We start from the raw sequence: 20,253 nt of genomic DNA on the forward strand, positions 1-20,253 counted from the left end.
TGTGAATATTTTTTGAAATATGATATGCTTTACTAAACAAAATACGTTTTTCCTTAATTACACAGATTTCTTCTAAATTATTTTATATTGAAGTATGGAAGGTGAGAATGTCACATGCCCCTTTAAAATTTAGGTTAACAACAACAACAAAAGAATAAGAATTTCCTTACAAATGATAATTTTAATACAAAACAACACTCTTCTTGAATTGGTAATTCACTTCATGTAGTTACATTTACACAGAAAAAAAAGGGTAAATTCAAATATTCTTTTAAAAATCCATTTATTAAAAAAAAAAAAAAAAAATCCAACATACATAGACAGTAGTAATTAGTTTAAGTAAATCAGTAGTCATTAGTTTAAAAGGAAGAATCCAAAACAGAGCTGTTAACCACACACCCAAATTGCTTAAGCTGGACAACGGTATTTAAAATATTTTAAAGCCTGTTTTGAAGAACACCACCCTCACAGAATCTAAATGTAACAGAAGGATATTAAGAAAAGTGATTTTTTGAAGCCTAGGTGTGAGAAAACTGATAATGACAGTGAGATATTAACATGTCAACAATGAATAAATACAAGAACTTAAAGTTCACCCCCACCAGAAATCTCATAGATCATTTTTTTTTTTGAAAAAGATATACAAGATTCAAATGTCAGAATTATAATGTCAGAACTGTTTATAATGTCAAGTGATGCTTGTTGCATACTTTTAGTATATTTTATTGATCAAACTAGAACCTGAGATAATTGCAGATGATGGAGCATATTTCTTGTGCAAAGGGACATGGATTTGTAGTGAATTTAGATGAAAAGCTTTTTCATATGGAAGTTTTAGTAACTGTTTTATTTCAGCCTGCATCAATCCATGCACTAATTATTTTTGTCTTAAGTTGATGATTCTGAGAGCACGTAGTATTAGTGTTGTGGCACTGCCAGCCAAGGAGTACTTATGATATAACTGTAGTGATTTGATACATCTTGTTGCAAACTTGAGAAAGAATCTATCCCACCAGAATCAGACAGAACTAGAAATTTTCACTTTTTAGACAACCCATACAATTACATTTCAGAACACAGAATTACTCTTGTCTATTAAAAAGAAAGGTTGAGTTGTTTTTAACCCCGTTTACTAAGAAAATGAGGCATCTGTGATCATGCCATCTACACATCTCTTCTCTACACTTCTAAGAACTACCACATTCAGAGATGATTGCAACCCAGTTTGAAAGAAGGTAGAAGTCTCAAAGAGACTAAATTGCTAAAAGCTTTCGCCCAAGTATCTGGGCAGGACAGACGTACCATAATTTGTACTCCCTGTCAAGGAAAGGCAGGAAGAATGCAGCTATTAAACAGTCTGTTTGGCAGAAGCCAGCAGTCCCACCAGTATGAACTAGTCATGATACTTCTTACCTTTTGTCTCATGCAGCCATGGCAAAGAGCCCAGTGAAAATGAATTGTTTCGCAAAGAAGGATATAGAAGTGAATGGACACAAATCTCTGGAAACCAGATGATGTTTGTTCCAGTGCCTACAAAATCATTTGTTTTAACCATTCTTTGAAATTCTAATTTTACTCTACAAAGTAAACAAAATTTAATTCCAGTGCTTCTCTAAAGGTTAATTTGAAGGAACAGTAGCTGAACCCTGCCAAAAGCATTAAAGCATCACATTATTCTAATTTACAGATGTAATAAAATCAAGAGTGGTAGATGGCTTGTTAAAGAGGATGCATATCTCTGGAATACTGAGCTGACTAAGGTATTTCCCCAAGAATCTGCTCTTATTTTGAGTGCTGATTAGAGCAAATGTTAAGCTAATGCATACTAGCTTTATTTTTAATGGACCTAGATAGAAGCCAATCCTATCTCTCACCACACTAAAATAGTAGGTTAATGAACCTACACTTGAAATAGTAAATATATTAATTCCGTGTCTTCTAGAAGGGCTGCATTTTACAATATCATCATTGTTTTATTGATTACCCTGAGGTGTTCACAGAAACCAAACAAATTATTTGTACTGCATCAAATATCTTTTCTATTACACATGGGCAAAAGTTTGTGTTCTGTAGCTGCCAAGGTCATTAGTGAGAGACAGAATAAAGAAATGGAAAGATGTGGAATCAAGAGTGAAAATTCCAAGGGAGAATTTTTCTTAGAGCTGGTGGGTCAGTACTGTCTGGGCTGGTTTTGACAACATCAAGCTCTCTGAATGTAGGAAATGTTATCTTCCCTGAGTCAATGACACAGATGCAACATCCATCACTGAATCCTTCAGATGCTGTGCCGCCTGCCGTTCTGTATGACTTTGATTACATTGGAAAGGTCAAAACTTTTCGTAATCAATTCCATTAGATCTTCGTCTCTTTCCACACCAGTGATAAACTCTTCTAAAGTCAGTTCCCCTAAAAGAAAATCAGATGCTCTTTAGGAACCAAGGACTGTAACAATCATTCTCAATGCAACACAAGGCCATTCAAGCTGAGTTGCATCCCTCAAAAATATTCTCTATTCTTCACTGCTGATATGAAAATACAGGAAGAATATTTTCTAATACATTCCTGTTTTGCACCAAATTCCAGAATTCAGACTCACCTTTCTCTGCTAAAACAGATCAAAGACTGCTATTGCAAAAGTCTAAGCCAACCATAGTGCTTAGACTGAATTTAGCTGCACAGACCTATTCTTACCAAGGTAACTGGAGTTTATCTTATAGGTGGCTTTACCAGAGACTAGGGCATGATTTGCTGAGGATTACAAGGCATAGCCTCTGTGTTAACTATTAGGATTATCTGGAGCCAGGATAAGATGTAGTAAAAAATCTATTAAGTCGTTTGCTTAGAGAAATTATCCTAAGCAACTAAAATGGTCTTGTTTTTTTTATTTTTCTTTTAGAAAGTGATTTTTTGGGGTTCATGCTAGAATCAGGTAATACTTTGGAAGTTTCAAGACAAACAAAACCACAAAGGTCAGTCCAAGACACGTGTCTGCTGGCAAGGTACACTTGAGTGTACACAGTTCTCCGTTTAGAAGTTATTCCAGTGATGCTGTTTTTCTTTGAGAGGGGAAACCGAGCTTGGTTTAAAAGGAACAGTGATTTTTTCCTCTGGGAATGTATAAAGTTTTTATTAAAATCATAAAAATGAATGATTTCTTACTGAAATAATAAATTACAAGAGGCCAGAAGAAGAGAAAACAGCTGGATGACTTAGTGCTGTTCAGTTATGTGGCGCTGTCTGCACTGTAAGCAGGTTCATATGCACACTATTACAGTGAAAGGACCTCTTCTGATGCAAGTCCTGGCACCTAGGCTGCAGCAAGAGGAGTGTCTAGTATTTCAAAATAACAATACCAGAATGCAGTTGTATAAAGAACACTGCAGTTATGCGTGAGAAGTTACACTGGCATGCCCAGGCTCACTGGGACTGTCATAAGGCTCAGATTTCCTTCACATAATGAAAATAAATTGGAAAGCCATCAGGAGATTTGTTTTAGGAATTGCTCCCCTCAGCCATGAGATTATTTCTTGTATTTTAATGTGATGAAGGCGATCACAACTTATTTGTCAATTTACATTTTTATTTTTATTTTATATAGATGTATATTTAATAAGCAGCTAAAAGATGATAACATAGTTTAAGATAAACTTGGAAAATTTTGTCTTATTCCTCAGGTTGGTTTAATCCTGCTGCTTTGCAGCCATTTAAAAATAACTAGCTATGGAAAGCAGCTTGAAATAGGGGCATTATGAAGAGGATTCTGAATAATTCATGTTCTCACATCTCACTGCTAAAATGTAAGACATACAAATTACTTTTTTCAGCTAATTGTCTAGCTCAGATACAACTATTACTTGCAGTGAACAAATATCAACACAGAGGCCAAAGTGAAAATAATCATAGTATTGAGGTTAGATTCTAGAATTTGACTATGTTGTTTGAAGTCTATTATTTGCCTTCACCCAAACAATGGTTCCAGTAGATAGGCAAAAATGCTCTACCAATCATTCATATGCATCACAAGAGCATTATTCATGTTCTAATTATATATTGCAAACAGCTTTCTTAAAAAGAAACTTTAATACACAAAGTAAGACCCCCAAATAATGAACAATAATATAAAAGCCTAAAATCCTGCCTGCATCTGATCTTGCTCAGCAATGCTTTCCTAGTGTTCCTAATTTGTTAATGATTTTAGTAGATCCAGTTGAAGGATGATTTTCCTGGTTAGAAATAGGAGGGAACATATTCACATGACACATCTTATGTTAAAAACAACTCCAAAGCAGTGAGTTAAATCTTTAGTTTCAAACTACAAGTCCAATTGGCTTAATGTAGCTCTCTTGAGAAGAAACAATAGCATGTGTCTTAGCATATGTTAACATTCAGATTCTGAAGAGACACTGAGTATTCTGTCCAATCTTTTCGAACATGGCATGTGCAGCCTTGCATCTTGGTTTTCTTACTCAGTTTAGGCAAGTTAAGACACACAGTTAGGCAGATTTTTGATCACGTTGGTTTTGCTGAGCACCCAGAGGACTGGCATTTTGGATGAACAGTGCAAGACCTTCACTTTAGCTACTTTTTAGCTACTACTAGACACAATTCCTGTGCTAAGTTAATAGAGGCAGTTGATTTACATTTCACTGTAAATTTGAGAGAATATAGATACAGGTTTTCAGTCCTTCAGTTGTATGCTCAGCTCCCTTTCTGATCCCGCACTCCCTCATGGCGTGGTAAATGCCAATACCAAGAAAACCTAGACTCTTACCATCATTGTTCACATCTATCTTCTGAAATATCATGTTAGTGAATTCTTCGGCAGTCATGTTAGTCTGTCCATTAATAGCCTGGATAGCCTGGAGACAGAAATGCAGAAAGTTCTTAAAGACTTTTTTCCTTCAAGTCATGAAAACAATACACTGGCAACTGCAGTAATTGGAATGCAGCTCTTTAGTTCAACAGCCGTTCAAAAACACTAAATAAATTGCTATTTCAAGTAAATCTTCAGTAATGAGGATTGGAAATTTAATTAACATCACACAGCCTGAAGATTAGAGACTGCATTTACATATCTCTGAAGGTCTTCTGAAAGCATGTGATGCTTCTGTTGTTCAATGCACTTGTTCAATCCACACCAGCACTTTTTTTTTCACCCTAGAGAGATTGCTGTGTTCAGGGAGTGCCCTATGATCTGTGTGATTTAAATATAGTATTATTTTTCACAGCTGAAAGCACTTGATGAGAAAGCCAAAGTTTATCTTTTATTAAAACATGTTTAACTTACTAATCACTAATAAAGTTTGAGTGGCAATCCTAGAAGTTGGCAGAATTCAGTTGTCCTCCAAAGAAATTTAAAAAAGAAATCTCCCCTCTACTTTTTCTATGGCAAAGGTATCCAAGAATAAAGATACAAATGAATACTGCAAAATTCTGTCCCATTCACTGAGTCAATCACTTTTGCGTAATGTTGATTATTCTGGTCAATAAAATAGAAGCCTATATGTTAATAAACGGCAGTCCAGATGCAACAAGCACATACTGACAGAGCTGAACTCAAAATCAATATAATAATTATTTATTAAATAACTGGGAAAATAGATAAAAATATATATGTAAACAGACATATATGTTCTATAACAGACATACTATAGACATTTTTTAAAATTGAATCATTTCGAGATGAACTGTACTGTATAGAACAAATACACCAGTCATTTCTTTTGGTATTCCTGATATTATTCTAGAAATCATCATGTTTAATTAAAATGTTAAATGAGTTCAGCACTGATATGGAATTCCTGACCATCACTGTCTACCATACTTTGTACAGAGTCCCCAGAAATGGCAAGAATTTTACAAAAAATAGGAACATTATCTTGTTTGTATTACTCATTCGTACTTCAGATATACACCATGGTATAAGTCTGACCCCAGTGCAGTCTTCATAAGGCTGTACCTCTGTCATAGTTAATTTTGTGGTAGCACTGAGAGCAAAGCAGTCATTCCTGATGTAGTTGAATCACTGAATACCATAGAACCCCTCTAAATAATAAAATAAATTAACGAGGCAGTTAAAAGAGTGCTGACAGGGTGCAAGGTGGTCTGGGCAGAATTTTGATGGCTAATAACAATCTGCTGGTCCAAAGTTCGTATAGCTGTAGGGACCAATGAAGTTTTCACTAGACTTCTTTGGTCTAAATTAGAGTCTCAAATCTGATGTATCTTTTTGTATAAGCCTTTGTTTACTCATACTCAGTATAAGCAGAGCTCTTAGCGGCTGTGAGCCTGCATTTTTATTTTTGTTTAGTGCCCACCTATTTTAATCTAGCCTAAGTAAAATGACTCGTGCAGGTTTCAGTTCTTTTACTCCAAAAGAGAAGCAAACTCCTGGAAACTTGAATGGTTTTAAAACAAGTTAAGCAAAAAAAAGAATCTTTACATGAAAATGATTTTAATACCCTTTTCAGATAAAGCACAAGACAAAGGCAGTTGCATCAATGCCTTTAAATGAAAAATGATTGAGAATATCTACAATAGAAAGATGACATTAGTCTTAAAAGAGAAGAAATCTGGGCTGTGCAGACTCTCCTTCTGCCTTTAGAACACTGTTCTTCATAAAGGGATGCATCAATTTCATTTGTTTGGTCACATGGCTAATCTGGCTCTGGCTCCTTTTATTTGGGTCAGTAGCTCTTGAAAGTGCCTAGCCAGGCACCAGCAGTAAGACAAAATTTGGCAAAAGTGAGTTTGTTTATTATCACTTTAAATAACTATTTAGATTTTATGTTCCCTGCAGCAGAACCTTGATCTTCATATTTGCAAGGAACACTATAATACTCTTTAGATGAAAGCAGCTACTGAAGCGCAAAAGAGTCATTCACTAGAGCAAGTTGAAAAATATGGAAAACATTTTACAGAAAAAAATTACCCTGCTTTGTTTTCATAGGTTTGAAATTGACCCATTTTTTTGCAAAAATTTCTACAATATTTGTATTGAAATCGTTCACGATTTAATGACAAAATTATTTTTTTCCAATTTAATTAAAAAAAAGAGTAATGGCAGTTACAGTAAACAAATCCAAAAGCCTGTCAAAAAAAATTAAAACATTGGAATGTTTTGATGACTCCTATATTGTTTCCTGCACAAAGTTCAGTTGGAGAAGCCATTTTTCCACAACAAAGGGCACAAACCCTTGTAAACATCTGTTTTATTCATTATGCTACTTCAATTCTACCCTGTCTTATGATACAGTTTATCAGAACAATGTTCTTACTGTTTCTACAGTTTTTCCCTTTCACTAAAGCAGCATACAGCTGTAGAACTCTGGTTTAAAGTAAAACACTACTGTTTACTTCAGTAAGGAAGAAGCTGGTAACCAGAGTGTCACTAGCTAGAAGAACTTTGGCTTTACAGCTAGTAAAATACAACACATGTGGAACCACTATTTCAGAGACAACATGCTATGCCAGATGCAATTGCTATAGGTCATAATTTGCTTACCGCGAATATGCTCAATAGTTCTTTTTTGTCAATACATCCGTTTCCATCAGCATCATATAGCTTAAAATACCATTTCAATTTTTGGTCAATTTTTCCTCTTATAACCAAATTTATTGCCGCTATGAACTCCAAGAAGTCTATAAATCCATCCTAGGAGAGAGAGAGACGAAAAAAAACCAAACCTGTTTAACAACATTGGCTTTTTGCTCATTCTGGCATTCACAGAAACAGGTCATCGAATTCACTATAATGCAAGCTGATTTATAAAGCACCTTAGCATAGAAATTTCCCCTGGCATTTAGAAAGGATGAGCTCAACTGGAAGCACTATAGGAAGGAGCATTAGCACAGGCAGTTTTGTTCTCCCTGGAAAGCTGTGGGGGAAGCAAATCACAGCAGTTGTTTTTGACATTGTTTGAGAAGACGAAAAAACAGGTTTGTGAAAGACTTTCACATAAGAAAAAGGGGAGTCTTGGATATCCAACTTCATACTGTTGAGATGTATACTGTGGAGCTGCTTATATTCATGTGGGTACTGCAGAAATGTGGACGTTTTCCAGAGCAACAGAGCTTCTCCAGGTGTTATTAATCTGAGAAATCATGCAATAAATATTGTATATGGCAAACAATAACCCAGCATGAGTGATAGATACTGTAGTTTATTCAAATAAGCATCAGGTCTCTCTGACCAATAAATTTCACATGGGATATAAAGCCTTCAAGTCATAAACAAGTTTCTGAATAGTGAGCATGGGGGGTAATCAAAGGGAAGAAGCATTTCAGATTGATTTAATTCCATATGTTTCGCTTCCTTCTCTGATGGTACTGAAGGAAACTTGTCAAGGACAGGACTTCATGGTCAAGTGGTCTACGCTACCGTGACGATTCCTCTGTTTCTGTAAAAATCTGGTGAAAGTGGAAGAAACAGTTGCTGAATTTGGAGACTACTAGCTCCAACTGTTTCCCATGTGGATATAAAAAGAATTAGCAGCTGGTAAATTTAATCTTGTGATCTTTATATTGGTCAGAATCCAACCACTTGGAAAACCTTGGAAAGACTGTCATCAGCTTTAGATGGCTTGTGGCTGAGAAGATTGGATGAATATGCAGTAGGTTTAACATGTTACTTATTTTTATTGCCTTACATCAACACACATCTTGCATACTGAGGTTTTGCAATCAGCAGGCATTAGTCTGTCCTCCAAACTGCATTAAAGTAAAAGAAAAGAAGCTTTGGAAAGGTGTGTTGCAACCCATTGCCATGTATTGCTTGTTTTGATTTCTGTGCAAGGTGGTTTGGCACTGTAGTACCCAAGTTTCAAATACACCCGAGTCAATGTATATGTAGACAGATATTGCACATGCATAACTTTTGCAGGCTGAACATTGCTTCACAGACTCTCTGTGCAGGTTCTGCCATTATTGCTGTATTTACTTTAATTTTAATTGCAGCAAATTCACTAAAGACAAAGGCATTTCTCAACCACAGTATGGGTTGAAATGAAATTTAACAATAACTGCATATAGTTTTCAAGCAAGATTAGGCCCATCTTTTTGGTAAAGAGATGCTTTACCAAAAAAATGACACAGTATGTACCACAAACTTTCTGGTTCTTTCTGGAACACCAAATTGGATTCCAATTTTGGAAATACTATTTCAAAGAAATACTGTATCAGATACTTTACTGAGGTCTCCTTTTACTTTACTGATTATATTTCCAACCCTGGATTTTATAGCTCTTCTAAGAATGTGATTAGGTGTATTTCACATTGCTGTCCCTTTATAGAATTTCATACTATTTAGTTAAATTACAGATTAATTTTAGGCTTGATAGATATTCATGGCCAGGCTCATTTACTTTCTTTCTCCCTTACATTTCATTTTGGGTTTTGGAAAACAGTATTTTGTTGTTTTCTTTTATGTCTTTCAATTCTGTGGGTCTGACCAGCCACAGAATACCAGAAGTGTGGGAAATGTAACAGTAAGCTTAATATGGTGGGCGATAAACTTTTGCCTAGTGGGTCACTTATCCTGACCCAAGCTGGAAGGGACTAAAGACAAAGGTTAGAAACAAACAAACAAAAAACAAAAACAACCCAAACCTAACAAATAAACCAAAATACTTCTGAAATATCTGAGACAATGTGGTTTTTAGAGAGGCCCCAGTCACATGGAGTTGTGGACATACAAAGACTAGCAACAACACCATGCTAACCTCAAAAACACCAGGAATAGAAACACTAAGAAGCCCAACGTTTATCTGCACAGTATGGAACTAGAAGCACTGCACAGTGGCACTGATAAGAAATGTGCTGTTTCTCTTTTATCCACAATAAACGTACATTGTTGGTAGAAAAGAAAATACTTGTGTGATCTGAAAGCTGTAGAAATCTTGTTAGACATGCAGAGTTTTCTCAGATAAAAAGAAATATTATGCTTTTTATAGTAGCATACAGGAGCCTCAGAATAGTGCATTAAATAATGGAAAAATCATAACAGTAACCTATGAAGATCATCCTATAGCTCTATGAGTACAATAAATAGTACAATAAATGTATTATGATGTTATTAAAAGAACACTGCAGTGCTGATTTACCCATCTGCTGCTCTGTAACGAATCACAATATACGAGGTATGTCCTCACGTGTCTTTGGGTTCTCTAAAGCCTCATGCTGTCCACAGTAGACATGCTAATTATCTGTTGCTTATTAGGAAGTCACTCAATCTGTAGAAAAGGGCTATCATAAAAATAATAAAATAAATAATAATAAAAAGTTTAAAATAACAGAATAAACAGAGCTGTTTACTAGTGGAAGATAGAAATACTTCTTATCTTTTACTGTGCTATTCCAAAGGGCTAATTCATAGTATTTTTTATTTAAAAGAGTTAGTGTTGGTGAAGCCATTTTAGGACACCAGAGGACTGATGGAGGTGTGTGGGAGAGTTGATTGCTCTTCATGACCTCCTCTGGACCCTCTCCAAAAGCTATGCACCTATAAAACCCCTTCCTGTTGTTTTAAACATCCCTCAACAAGTCTACTTCTATGTCTCCTTTGGCTTTCCTAATCCTATCTCTGCAAATCTGGTCAGCATTCCTGTATTCTTCCCAGGTGACATGCCTTTGCTTCTATTGCCTGTACTTGCCCTTCTTTTCCCTCAGTTTGACCAGCAGATCCTTGCCTATCCACGCCAGTTTCCTGCCTCACCTGCGTGCTTTCTTATTCTGAGGGACGGAGAGCTCTTGTACTCTCAGAAAGGCATCCTTAAAATGTAGTCAGCTTTGTTCCACTCCTTTGTCTATAAGAACAACTTCCCGGGAGATTGCATCCAACAATTCCTTAAACAACTGGAAGTTTGCTCTTTGCCAGGCCCAGGTTCCTCAAGATCATGAACTCAACAAGGGCATGGTCGCTGCAACCCAGGCTGCCTCCAATCTTAATATCTTTAACAATCTTCTCTGCATTGGTGAGCAAGTCCAGCAACAGTACATGTCTGGTCAGGCTTTCCAATACTTGAACTAGAAAGTTATCAATGAACTCCTTGAGTCTCCTGGATTGCTTACAGCTTGCCACGTTGTCTTGCCAGTGGATTTATGGGTGGTTGAAATCCCTCATCAGGATAAGAGTCTGTGAGCATGAAATTTTTTGTAACTGATGCAGAAAGGCCTCATCAACAGGTTCATCTTGATCAGGTGGCCTGCAGTAGAGCCCAAACACCAGATGTGCTTTATTGGTCTCATCCCTAATTTTAACCCACATACTCTCTACCTGCTCCTGACTGTTTCTCAGTGGGAACTCCTCACAGTCTATCCACACTTCAGCATAAAGGGCAACTCCCCCAGCTCTCCAATCTCACCATCCCTTCTAAAAGCTTATAGCCCTCAATGATGCTGTGCCAGTTATGTGAATCATCCCACCATATTTCAGTGATTATACACAGCAGAATTTGTCCCTTTCATTTTAGAACACCTGCAGGCATGTAGGCATCAGGCTAAGTTCAGAACAAGTATCCATGCAGGCAAAAATGACAGTCTGAGTGCCTTGATTCTGCTAGCAGAAGCTTCTGGCGTTGCCAAACTCCTGGATCAACCAAAAGCTGTTCAGAGATGTTAGGATCAGAGAAAGAAGACAAAAAGAAACCAAGTAAAGGCTTAAGAGTCTAAGCTCAGTTCCCCAATATTGGTGAGGTTAGAAGCGATGTGAGCTGGAGCTGGGAAAGTCTAGAGAAAAATATTCAGGTGAAGAACTTACAACTAAATTGGTTTTAAGCAGAAATTAGTTCGCTTTAGTCAAGATCAGTCTAATCACAATGATACAGCCCACATATTCAAAGGAATGGTAGCAAGGTCTGAGGATTTACCATCAAAAAACTGGTTTTTTTTTTTGTTTATTATGTATTCTCTACATGCTTGAGAATAACTGTTTTGAAAACCTAGCCAGAAAGTAGCAAATGACAGGTGACATCTTCCTTTGTGCCAAACACACTAAGATTTACCTACAGCTAGACAAAGGCAAAATGGTGTAGAAAAATGGGGTTGTTCATTAGTTACAGGGTCTCCTGAGAACACAGTAATTTAATACTAACTTTTTATGAGATGTTTTTTGTTCAGAATGTTGGCTTACGTACAATTGACGCTGCTGACTTTTATTCAGTCAGGACAGCCTGTAAAGGAAAAGCAGGACAGTAAAAGAATGGCAGCCTTATGCAACAAGAATTAGTACTCAAATCCTGGAAGTCTGAAAAGGCCATTATGCTTTGATTCCTAGAATAGTGTAGCTAATCTTCACAGATCCTTAAAAAAAGCTCTCACAGCTTCAAATTATTTGAATGCAGATTAAAAAGAATTGACTTGGAAGCTGTGAATACACAGCCAACGCAAAACAGTGCAGTCACTCAAGGGTGGGCTAGAATAGCCAGATCTGGGCATTTTGGCTGTGTAGCTCTTGAACATCGATTTCTGGTAGTGTTGATGCAGCCCTACTGAGATTGCTGCTGGGTTAGCCAGCCATCTCCTGTGGCACACAATAGTTACACATACAGAAAAGGGTGGTTTCTATTCCTGTAAAACTCTACTAATTGTAAATTCATCATCTTAAGAGTACTGAGGACTTATATAATAACATAAAAAACAAATTGAGGTCTTTCTTCAATTTTGCCACTGAAAAATCTCTAAACTGCACAGAACTCAACCTGACAGCAGGAAAATAGCTCAACAGACTTCATCTGGATTAGCAAGAATGCAAATATAGACTGTTCAGGTATTTCAAGCCCAGGGCTTAGAATGTTAAGCCACCTACCCTCCCCACCCCTTAGACTATTACCTTCCCTCCCCTCTTAGACTATTACTTAAGCCTGATAATGCAGAGAGAAGCACTTATGTATATATTGGCACAGGTCAAAGAACAGATTACAACAGCTCAGAATAACTTGTGTGAAATTTATAGCTAATCCTGTGCGCTCCTCCATTTCATAGTACTGATTTCTCCATTCTCAGAAAAGTAAAGTTGGATTCATTTTGCTCCATTTAATTTTCCCCAATTTGAACATGTCCCTGAGTCTGATGTTGGAGTTTGGGGCTTGGAGAGGACTCTAGACCTCTGCCAGGCTGTGGCTGGAATCACCAGATTCCTAAGTAAACAAAGCTGACATATGTCACAGTGACAGAGGGGAAATGACATGCAAAGACTGTTAGATAAGGATGAAGGAAGAAGCAGGAAATTAGGAGTGGCAAATCATTACACAATTTTGTGATAGGTGCATACTCTCTGTTACTTAAAGAGGCCAGGCTATATTGACCAAACTGTTATGCAAAGTTCTGCCTTGTTCAGATGAAGAAGGCCTTCTTTGCTTGCTGGCTTAGAAAATACCAGGCTTTCAGGTTTGCTGGCAAAACTTGTGGAAATCCAAAACACTAAGGTGACCAACAATTATATATTTTTTAAATCTCTCCTTCCTCTCCATCTGCCCAACCCCTTGCCATCACTTACTATTTTCTTTCAAGGTTATTGAACAAGGAGGGAGACAGGGATGTCACCAAGGCATGGGGCTGAGGCTTACAGTGTGGCAGGACAGTGTCCAGGAGAGCTGTGCAGAAAAAAATCTTGTGCTCAAGTGACGTAGCCCTCTGCCATCACCTCTTAGATGATTCAGCTTTCTCCACCCCTAATGTTGAGCCTTTGCTCATGCTTTTAGGAGCATCTTCCTCAATATATAACAAAGCTGTAGTTAAGACAGAGTAAACTAAAAAACACAACCATAACCACAAAGCCTTCTATTTTTCAGCAAATTTCTTGCTGACAGTTCAAGAAAACTTTTGATTTTTGACAAACCCTAGCAAGACAGATCTATAGAAAAAGAACTCTGAGGACACAGATGCCTTCTAGGGGCAAGGATACTTTTTTTTTTAGTGGCAAAGATGCACTCTTTGGCAAATAATCATAGGTGTTCCTGCATCACATTTTAGGAATTAAAGTCTCAAAGGTTGTATGCAAGAGGGTTCCCAATAGTTAAACACATTTCCTATTATTCTCTAAACTGCTCTGTATTATCACATAAAGGACCTCAAAGAAGGAAAAAGTTAATGCTCTACTTTCTTTACCTCGTAGGCTTTTCTTATTTCTATAAAAAATGAGAAATTATATATAATGTTTTATCACAAGAAAGATGTACATTTAGTGTCACTAATTGAGTTTGTAACCAGGTTGGTTAAAACAGATCATCTGATTTCTGTTGCACTTTTTCTGCAATTCTTATTCCCAAAGCTCAGATCACTGACATTGTTTTCACCAACGAATATGTTAATCACAACTGCACATACTTTTGGGCTTAAGCAGTGCTTAAATGATAAAGGGGAAAAAGAACAAAATGTAAACTAGGAGTAGCCTTCATATTCTCTACTCATAAATAATAAGGCAATAAATAGAAATAAATGATGGCTGCCCTTTTGAAAAAAACTTAATTTTTTTTTTTTAAACATACAGATTAATGAACTCTTTCCCATTAAAATTACTGTTCTCTTTATCTATATAATAATTTAACAAACAGTGTTTAAAAGTAATTATGATTAACCGTGCAAAGTTAATCTTCATTGCCTGCTCATATAATGTGACAAAATTACGGTGTTAGCTGGTGGTAATGGTAGTAATATACCCAGTAATGACTGCAGAGTACATTCTAATTTGTTTATACTTAAATGAAAATTTCAGAGAAGCCCTACATACATTGTTACAGAAGCGTAATTGCTTCAGTTTTGTGCATAATATTGGTCGCTGAGTAGCTGCAGAGAAGACAGCTCTAAATCTTTCCCTATAATTTCCTTTTGTAAAGGACCTACTGGCTGGGCTGACTTAACCCATGAATCCCAGGTGCTCCAATAGGAACTGGATACAGACCTCACTTTAAGATTCCACTTAAAGAACCAGCTTTTCCATGGTTGATGGTGCAGTGCCATTGCTGGGGAATTACTCTGACCTAAAACTTCTTGACCAGAACTCATACCAACAAATCTTCATTTAAGAATTCAAAAATAATGACATTAAGCAAGGGATGGTTCTACTAATAGTGATAAAATAGTCTTTAAGCTGGTAATGTCACGCTATCACAGCATAAGTTAGTACTATTACAGCAATAAGTCCTGTGACAAACCACTAGAAAATAAAATTAGGGTTGCGAAATTGTACCAATGATTGTCTGAAAGTTCTTAGAAAGTAAAAGAATACTACTGCTTTTTCAGAACCAATATAAAACTAGATTTAAAAAAAAATTCTAGAGGTAGTTAAGAAGTAGAACAAAGACATTCTTTAAGACAGACTATAAATGAGTAGTGTTTAGTGGAACCAGACTAAATAGTTATAGAACATTGTTTCTATTCTATGAATTTTTTTAAATAAGGGTACAGTATCTTTAAATGGCACTTAAGCACAGTGATAAAAATAATATAACTGCACTACTTTGAACACAGTGAACTATAATCTCATACTTATTTACAGTAATCAGACTAGTTACTTTATGTTTGAAATAAACTTATGCAACATTACTCCAAGATTAAGGCGTAGCAAACTGTCTGGCTTTATTGGTTTTGTTGCTTTCATTGCATTGTGTCCAAAACTAATGTGAAATGGATTTCTACATGTACATGTCAACTACAAAAAGCTAAAATATTTCAAGAAGTAAGAGCTGCAGACTTTGAAGTAAGTGCTGTAGATGTGTTACTTCTGACAGAAAGACTATTTCTGGCTAAGATACATCTCTGTTCTTATTTTAATCTAGCCCTTTGTTTAGAAGCTAATTAACTGATTGACACACAGGTTTTATTGGAGACTCTACAATGTGACAGCTATGATTGTCATGAAAAGTGTTTTTTAAAATATTTCCTGTTGTGCAGACTTAATTAGAGGCAATTGTGAGAATGAAGAAGGATTCAAAATCAGAAAAAGCAAGAATCATTTCTCTGAGCAAAGTGATAGCACTGTCCATGTGTGCAAGGGCAACACAAGAATCTTAAGTAGAAAAAATAAATAGCATGAAATGTACTGCGTCTTGCCAAGAACAGTACCAGTCTATATGGCTCTTGATCACTTACTGTAGTGTGTAATACATTTGTTGCTGCTGCAGCCTTACATCTTTGGTTAAGCTGCTTGGTTAGAGTAAAATAGGAAAAATTTACTTGCCCTGAGAATTTTTTCAGCCTGAAGAGATCCCTAAAATTATGCATGCAGCTGAACTTAAATTTGTGTAAATATTTGAAGACTTAGAATTAAAAAATGTCTGAGAAAATATTCCTATGATTATGATCCACTGCCAACTATTAGCTATCATATCTAACGTGAATCAACTTTGGTAATATCTCCAGAGATGAGGATGCAACAGTGTAGGCAAATCCTTACTTACCCTAGGGACACTTAGACGAAGGCAGTGCAGGAAATGAAGTTCAACTGGAAAACAAAGTTTCAAGCAAAGGAGAGTTGGCAAAAATACCCTGAGTAATTCTAATTGAATTCATAGGAGATGGGAACAGTTAATATGTAGGTTTCAGGTAATGTTTGAAGTATTGCTCACCAGCAATTCCTCAAGAGATTTTTATGCTTTCACATGAACGTGGAAGGCAGCTGTTGTGTAATGATATGTAACTCTTGCATAGTTGGTTGGGTCATGTAAAAACAAACAAACAGACAACATTTTCATATCAGTGAAAATATTTTTCTGTTTCTTATAGTTATTAGAATTTGGGAAAAGTGGAGAAACAAAATAACTCAAAGTCAATTAGTTACATTAATCACCAAAACATGTATGAAAAATATTAAATATTTCTTTGTGTGCTTTTTTAAAAATATGAGCTGCACCTCTTCTTTCACACAGAATTTCATGTTCAAATTATGTGCATTTCCTTCTGCTATGATATCCAAGAATAGATACTTGCCTAATCCAATTCATGCCAACACAGCCCGAGAAGATAACATCTATTTATAATTAGACCACAAAATCAGATGATGAAAAGTCTACCTGAAAATCACTGAAAATCAAAATAATAAAGGCACAGAAGTACAGTAGGGAAGGAGCTGGATGAGAAAATGAGAAATAGCAATCTGCCTCCCAACATGTGTCAGCATTGTGCAAAGTAGGAGGGGTGAAAAGAAACTCTTGTTCTTTGGGGGAAAGAAAAAAAGGTTTTATATTTAGTTTTCATTGCTACATACATTATTTGACACATAACTAAATTCTACTGAAGTAACACATTTTTGCATTTCTTATTATCTGTTCTACATCAAATAATCTGCTTTAATCTTCTTTAGAATTTAAAATTGATTCCTTTTATTTTTTTCTTGGTTCTAATCTGCATAATGATGTCAGATAAGGTCTAGTTTATCACAGGTCTACTTTAAATCTCAAATGAAAAAGCACAAACCAGATTGATATCATTTGTTGATATCTGAAACAAAAAATCTTGCTAAAGATTTTGTAAACTCTTTCATGTGGAGTGTCCATCTTTCTGCATCTACCAACTTTATGTCTGCATGAGAAGTTTAGGAAAAATACAGCTACAATTCCCAGTTGAGAACCATTCAACGCTTTAAAAAATGTTAACAGAAAATTGGTGAACTTGCATACTTTTTCTCTGGTGCTACAAATCAAAACCGTATTAATCTTTACTTTTTATACTGTATTTTGGCACCACGACTGCTGGGATTCAGAAAGTGGTTGGACAGTGCTCTCAGATAGAAGGTTTGAATTTTGGGCGGTCCTGTGTGGAGCCAGGAGCTGGACTCCATGATCCTTATGGGTCCCTTTTTACCCAGGATATTCAATGATTCTATGATTTTTTTTTTTTGCAAAGAAACAGGACAATTTATGCCAAATAAGCAACAAGAGAACTAACATAGCAGCATCCCATTTTCTGTATACTGTTTTATACAATAAATGGCTATATAAATGTCCTTCACAGGTCACAAGAACCCAATCAATCAATTCTTGCAATATTTGATCATTAAATTTAGTAGTTCCACATCTTTCTTCAAATTATTAGAAGTGGATGACAATGCTCTGGGTTTTTTTAATTTAAAGCGAGAAGGCTTTTTAGAATAAGTGCTAAGTAGTACCAGTGATGACTACTGATTTTACTCCATAATTCTGGTTAAGAGAAAATAACACTTTCACTGAAATATCAGTATAGCAGACAATTCTTTTCTAGGCATATTTTCTTCTTTAACACTGGTGTAACATCATCTTGAATTATACAGAAATCTCTGAAATCTGTTATATATTCTCACAGAAAACCAAGCATACATCAATATATTTGCCAACTACTTAAGTACTTTAAATAAGCATAACTGTTTCCTCTCTAAAATTCATCACTAGGCTACATAAACCAGGGCTGCATGACAGTTATGCCTGAACTGAGATGCAGAGAGAGTAAAATGAGCATTTTAGCTTATTTTTATTTGCTACTTGTCTTTGGTTGTAGATTTTTCAATTTTTATTACAAATAGCTTAAGAATGAAGACTGTGATCATTTTTCCCATAAATGGCATAATTAACTATGTCATTTAAAAATGAACTTTTTTTGCACTTACATTTTAACGAAAACATTATTTTCGAAGACTTCCATTGATTAGCTGTGACAAAAGATAAACTCACCATTTATTATACTGCCAATGCTGTGATATAAATAATGCTTACAAGTATTAACATATGAGTTGTGAAAAAACAAAACTACTGTGGTACCGCAATATATTTTTCCTTATTTACTGGCAACTCTTTGTTTAAATGAAAATCCTAAAAAGGAGAAAGATATCTGTAATGGACCAAAACTTGAAGGACTAAAGCTAGCAAGGAGGTGAAATGCAATGCAAAAATACAAACTTTATTTATTTCCACACAAATCTCACTGGCTTCCTATGAGACTAATATTTCACACTTTGCTTGCTAGAAGTTTTAAGCTGGGCATATAGGAAATAGATGAGAATGCCTATGGACTTTTTAAGAGTGTTTGACCATCATATTCACAATGGAATACCCCTAAGCATGGATGACCCCAACTTATCTCAAGAAGCATTAGGCTGCTATAATTGGAATTGTAGATTAACCTCAGGCCTAACACTTTAACACAGCTTTCTGAGGAGATTCCTATTTGTATGAAAACAGAAGCCTGAAATAGAAGTGAGAAATAAATATTTTGTTCTGACAATGTAGGACTCGATTAAATGACTTAAGTTTTCCAAAATGAGTTTCTTTAAAGCAGGCCACAGATGATATAATAACTTCAGCAATAGAAGTCATGACTGTTTTAAATCATAAAAGCTCCACTTGCAAACCATGATATTGTCTGGCCACAAAAAGTTAGACAAGGGAAAAAAACAGGTCATGTATCTATAAATGTCAGTTAGGCGAAATATGAGAGAACGTTCAAGTTTGCTAGCTGTCTAGCTAAACAGCTCTGCTATATAAAAGGAAAGAAAAGGGAAAACATTTATATCAAGAAACTTTATATACTCCAGTGCTCACTGTGATAACAACCCCTTTATTAGAAAGTAACAACCAGACAAGAGTGAAAAGCACAGGAAATCAAATTTTGACCTACAAACTTGAGAAATTTCTGTAGTTCTGAGTGAAACTGAATGTGGGCAAAAGCCCAAATGATCAAATTATTTCTGAATCCATGTGTGTTGTTCATGCAACTGCTCACATGCATTAACTTTGGTGGTTTGCAGATGAAAAATTGTCATCTGTTTAATACTGTGCAGTGTCTAAATGTTCTACATAATGTTGTAGAAAGATAATGACCCCTTATTTGTAGAACTGTAGTTGCTATTCAAGAGACCCCAGTGCGATACTGCCAGTAAGCTTTCCATTTACCACTCACTTTTCACATATCTGTTCTTAACTAAAAGCACTTTTCAGGATGAAAGCTTATTTTTCCACCAGAATACTCTGTGGACGAAAAAAGCTGTATAACAGGTGAAGGACAAAAAGTGAATATGTGGAATGAGGAGATCCACTTATTTTACTTTATCAATAACAGCACTCCTTTCTCCTGCTCTGAGAGGCTGCTTTATTTCCAGCCTCACCACATAAAAACCATCGTAGACCCATACTTGAAAAATATTTGATTGATATTTGCTATGTCTAAAACTATGCCTTAAAAATAGTGGTTATCAGTCTTGAAAAAAACAGAGTACTGTTATAATATTAGAAAAAAAATCAGAAATTCAGGCTGTAACAGAAAGGCAATCATTATACTGCACAGAGATAA

The 20,253-nt window shown here is 35.8% G+C and overlaps 1 protein-coding gene across 1 annotated transcript in view; it reads right to left on the minus strand.

Moving 5' to 3' along the window:
- Positions 1-1,618: 1,618 nt before the first annotated feature.
- GUCA1C (guanylate cyclase activator 1C) overlaps positions 1,619-20,253 on the minus strand; it is a 33,252-nt gene continuing 14,617 nt past the window's right edge. Inside the window, exons 2-4 of the mRNA XM_085216843.1 lie at positions 7,505-7,654; positions 4,772-4,859; positions 1,619-2,406 (exon numbers count right to left, since the gene is read on the minus strand). Coding sequence (XP_085072969.1) covers positions 2,276-2,406; positions 4,772-4,859; positions 7,505-7,654 — 369 coding nt within the window. The 3' untranslated portion in view covers positions 1,619-2,275. The remainder of the gene's footprint in view (positions 2,407-4,771; positions 4,860-7,504; positions 7,655-20,253) is intronic.

Source organism: Meleagris gallopavo, chromosome 1 (assembly GCF_905368555.1).
Source record: "Meleagris gallopavo chromosome 1, MGAL_WU_HG_1.1, whole genome shotgun sequence".
In the NCBI taxonomy this organism is placed as follows: Eukaryota; Metazoa; Chordata; class Aves; order Galliformes; family Phasianidae; genus Meleagris; species Meleagris gallopavo.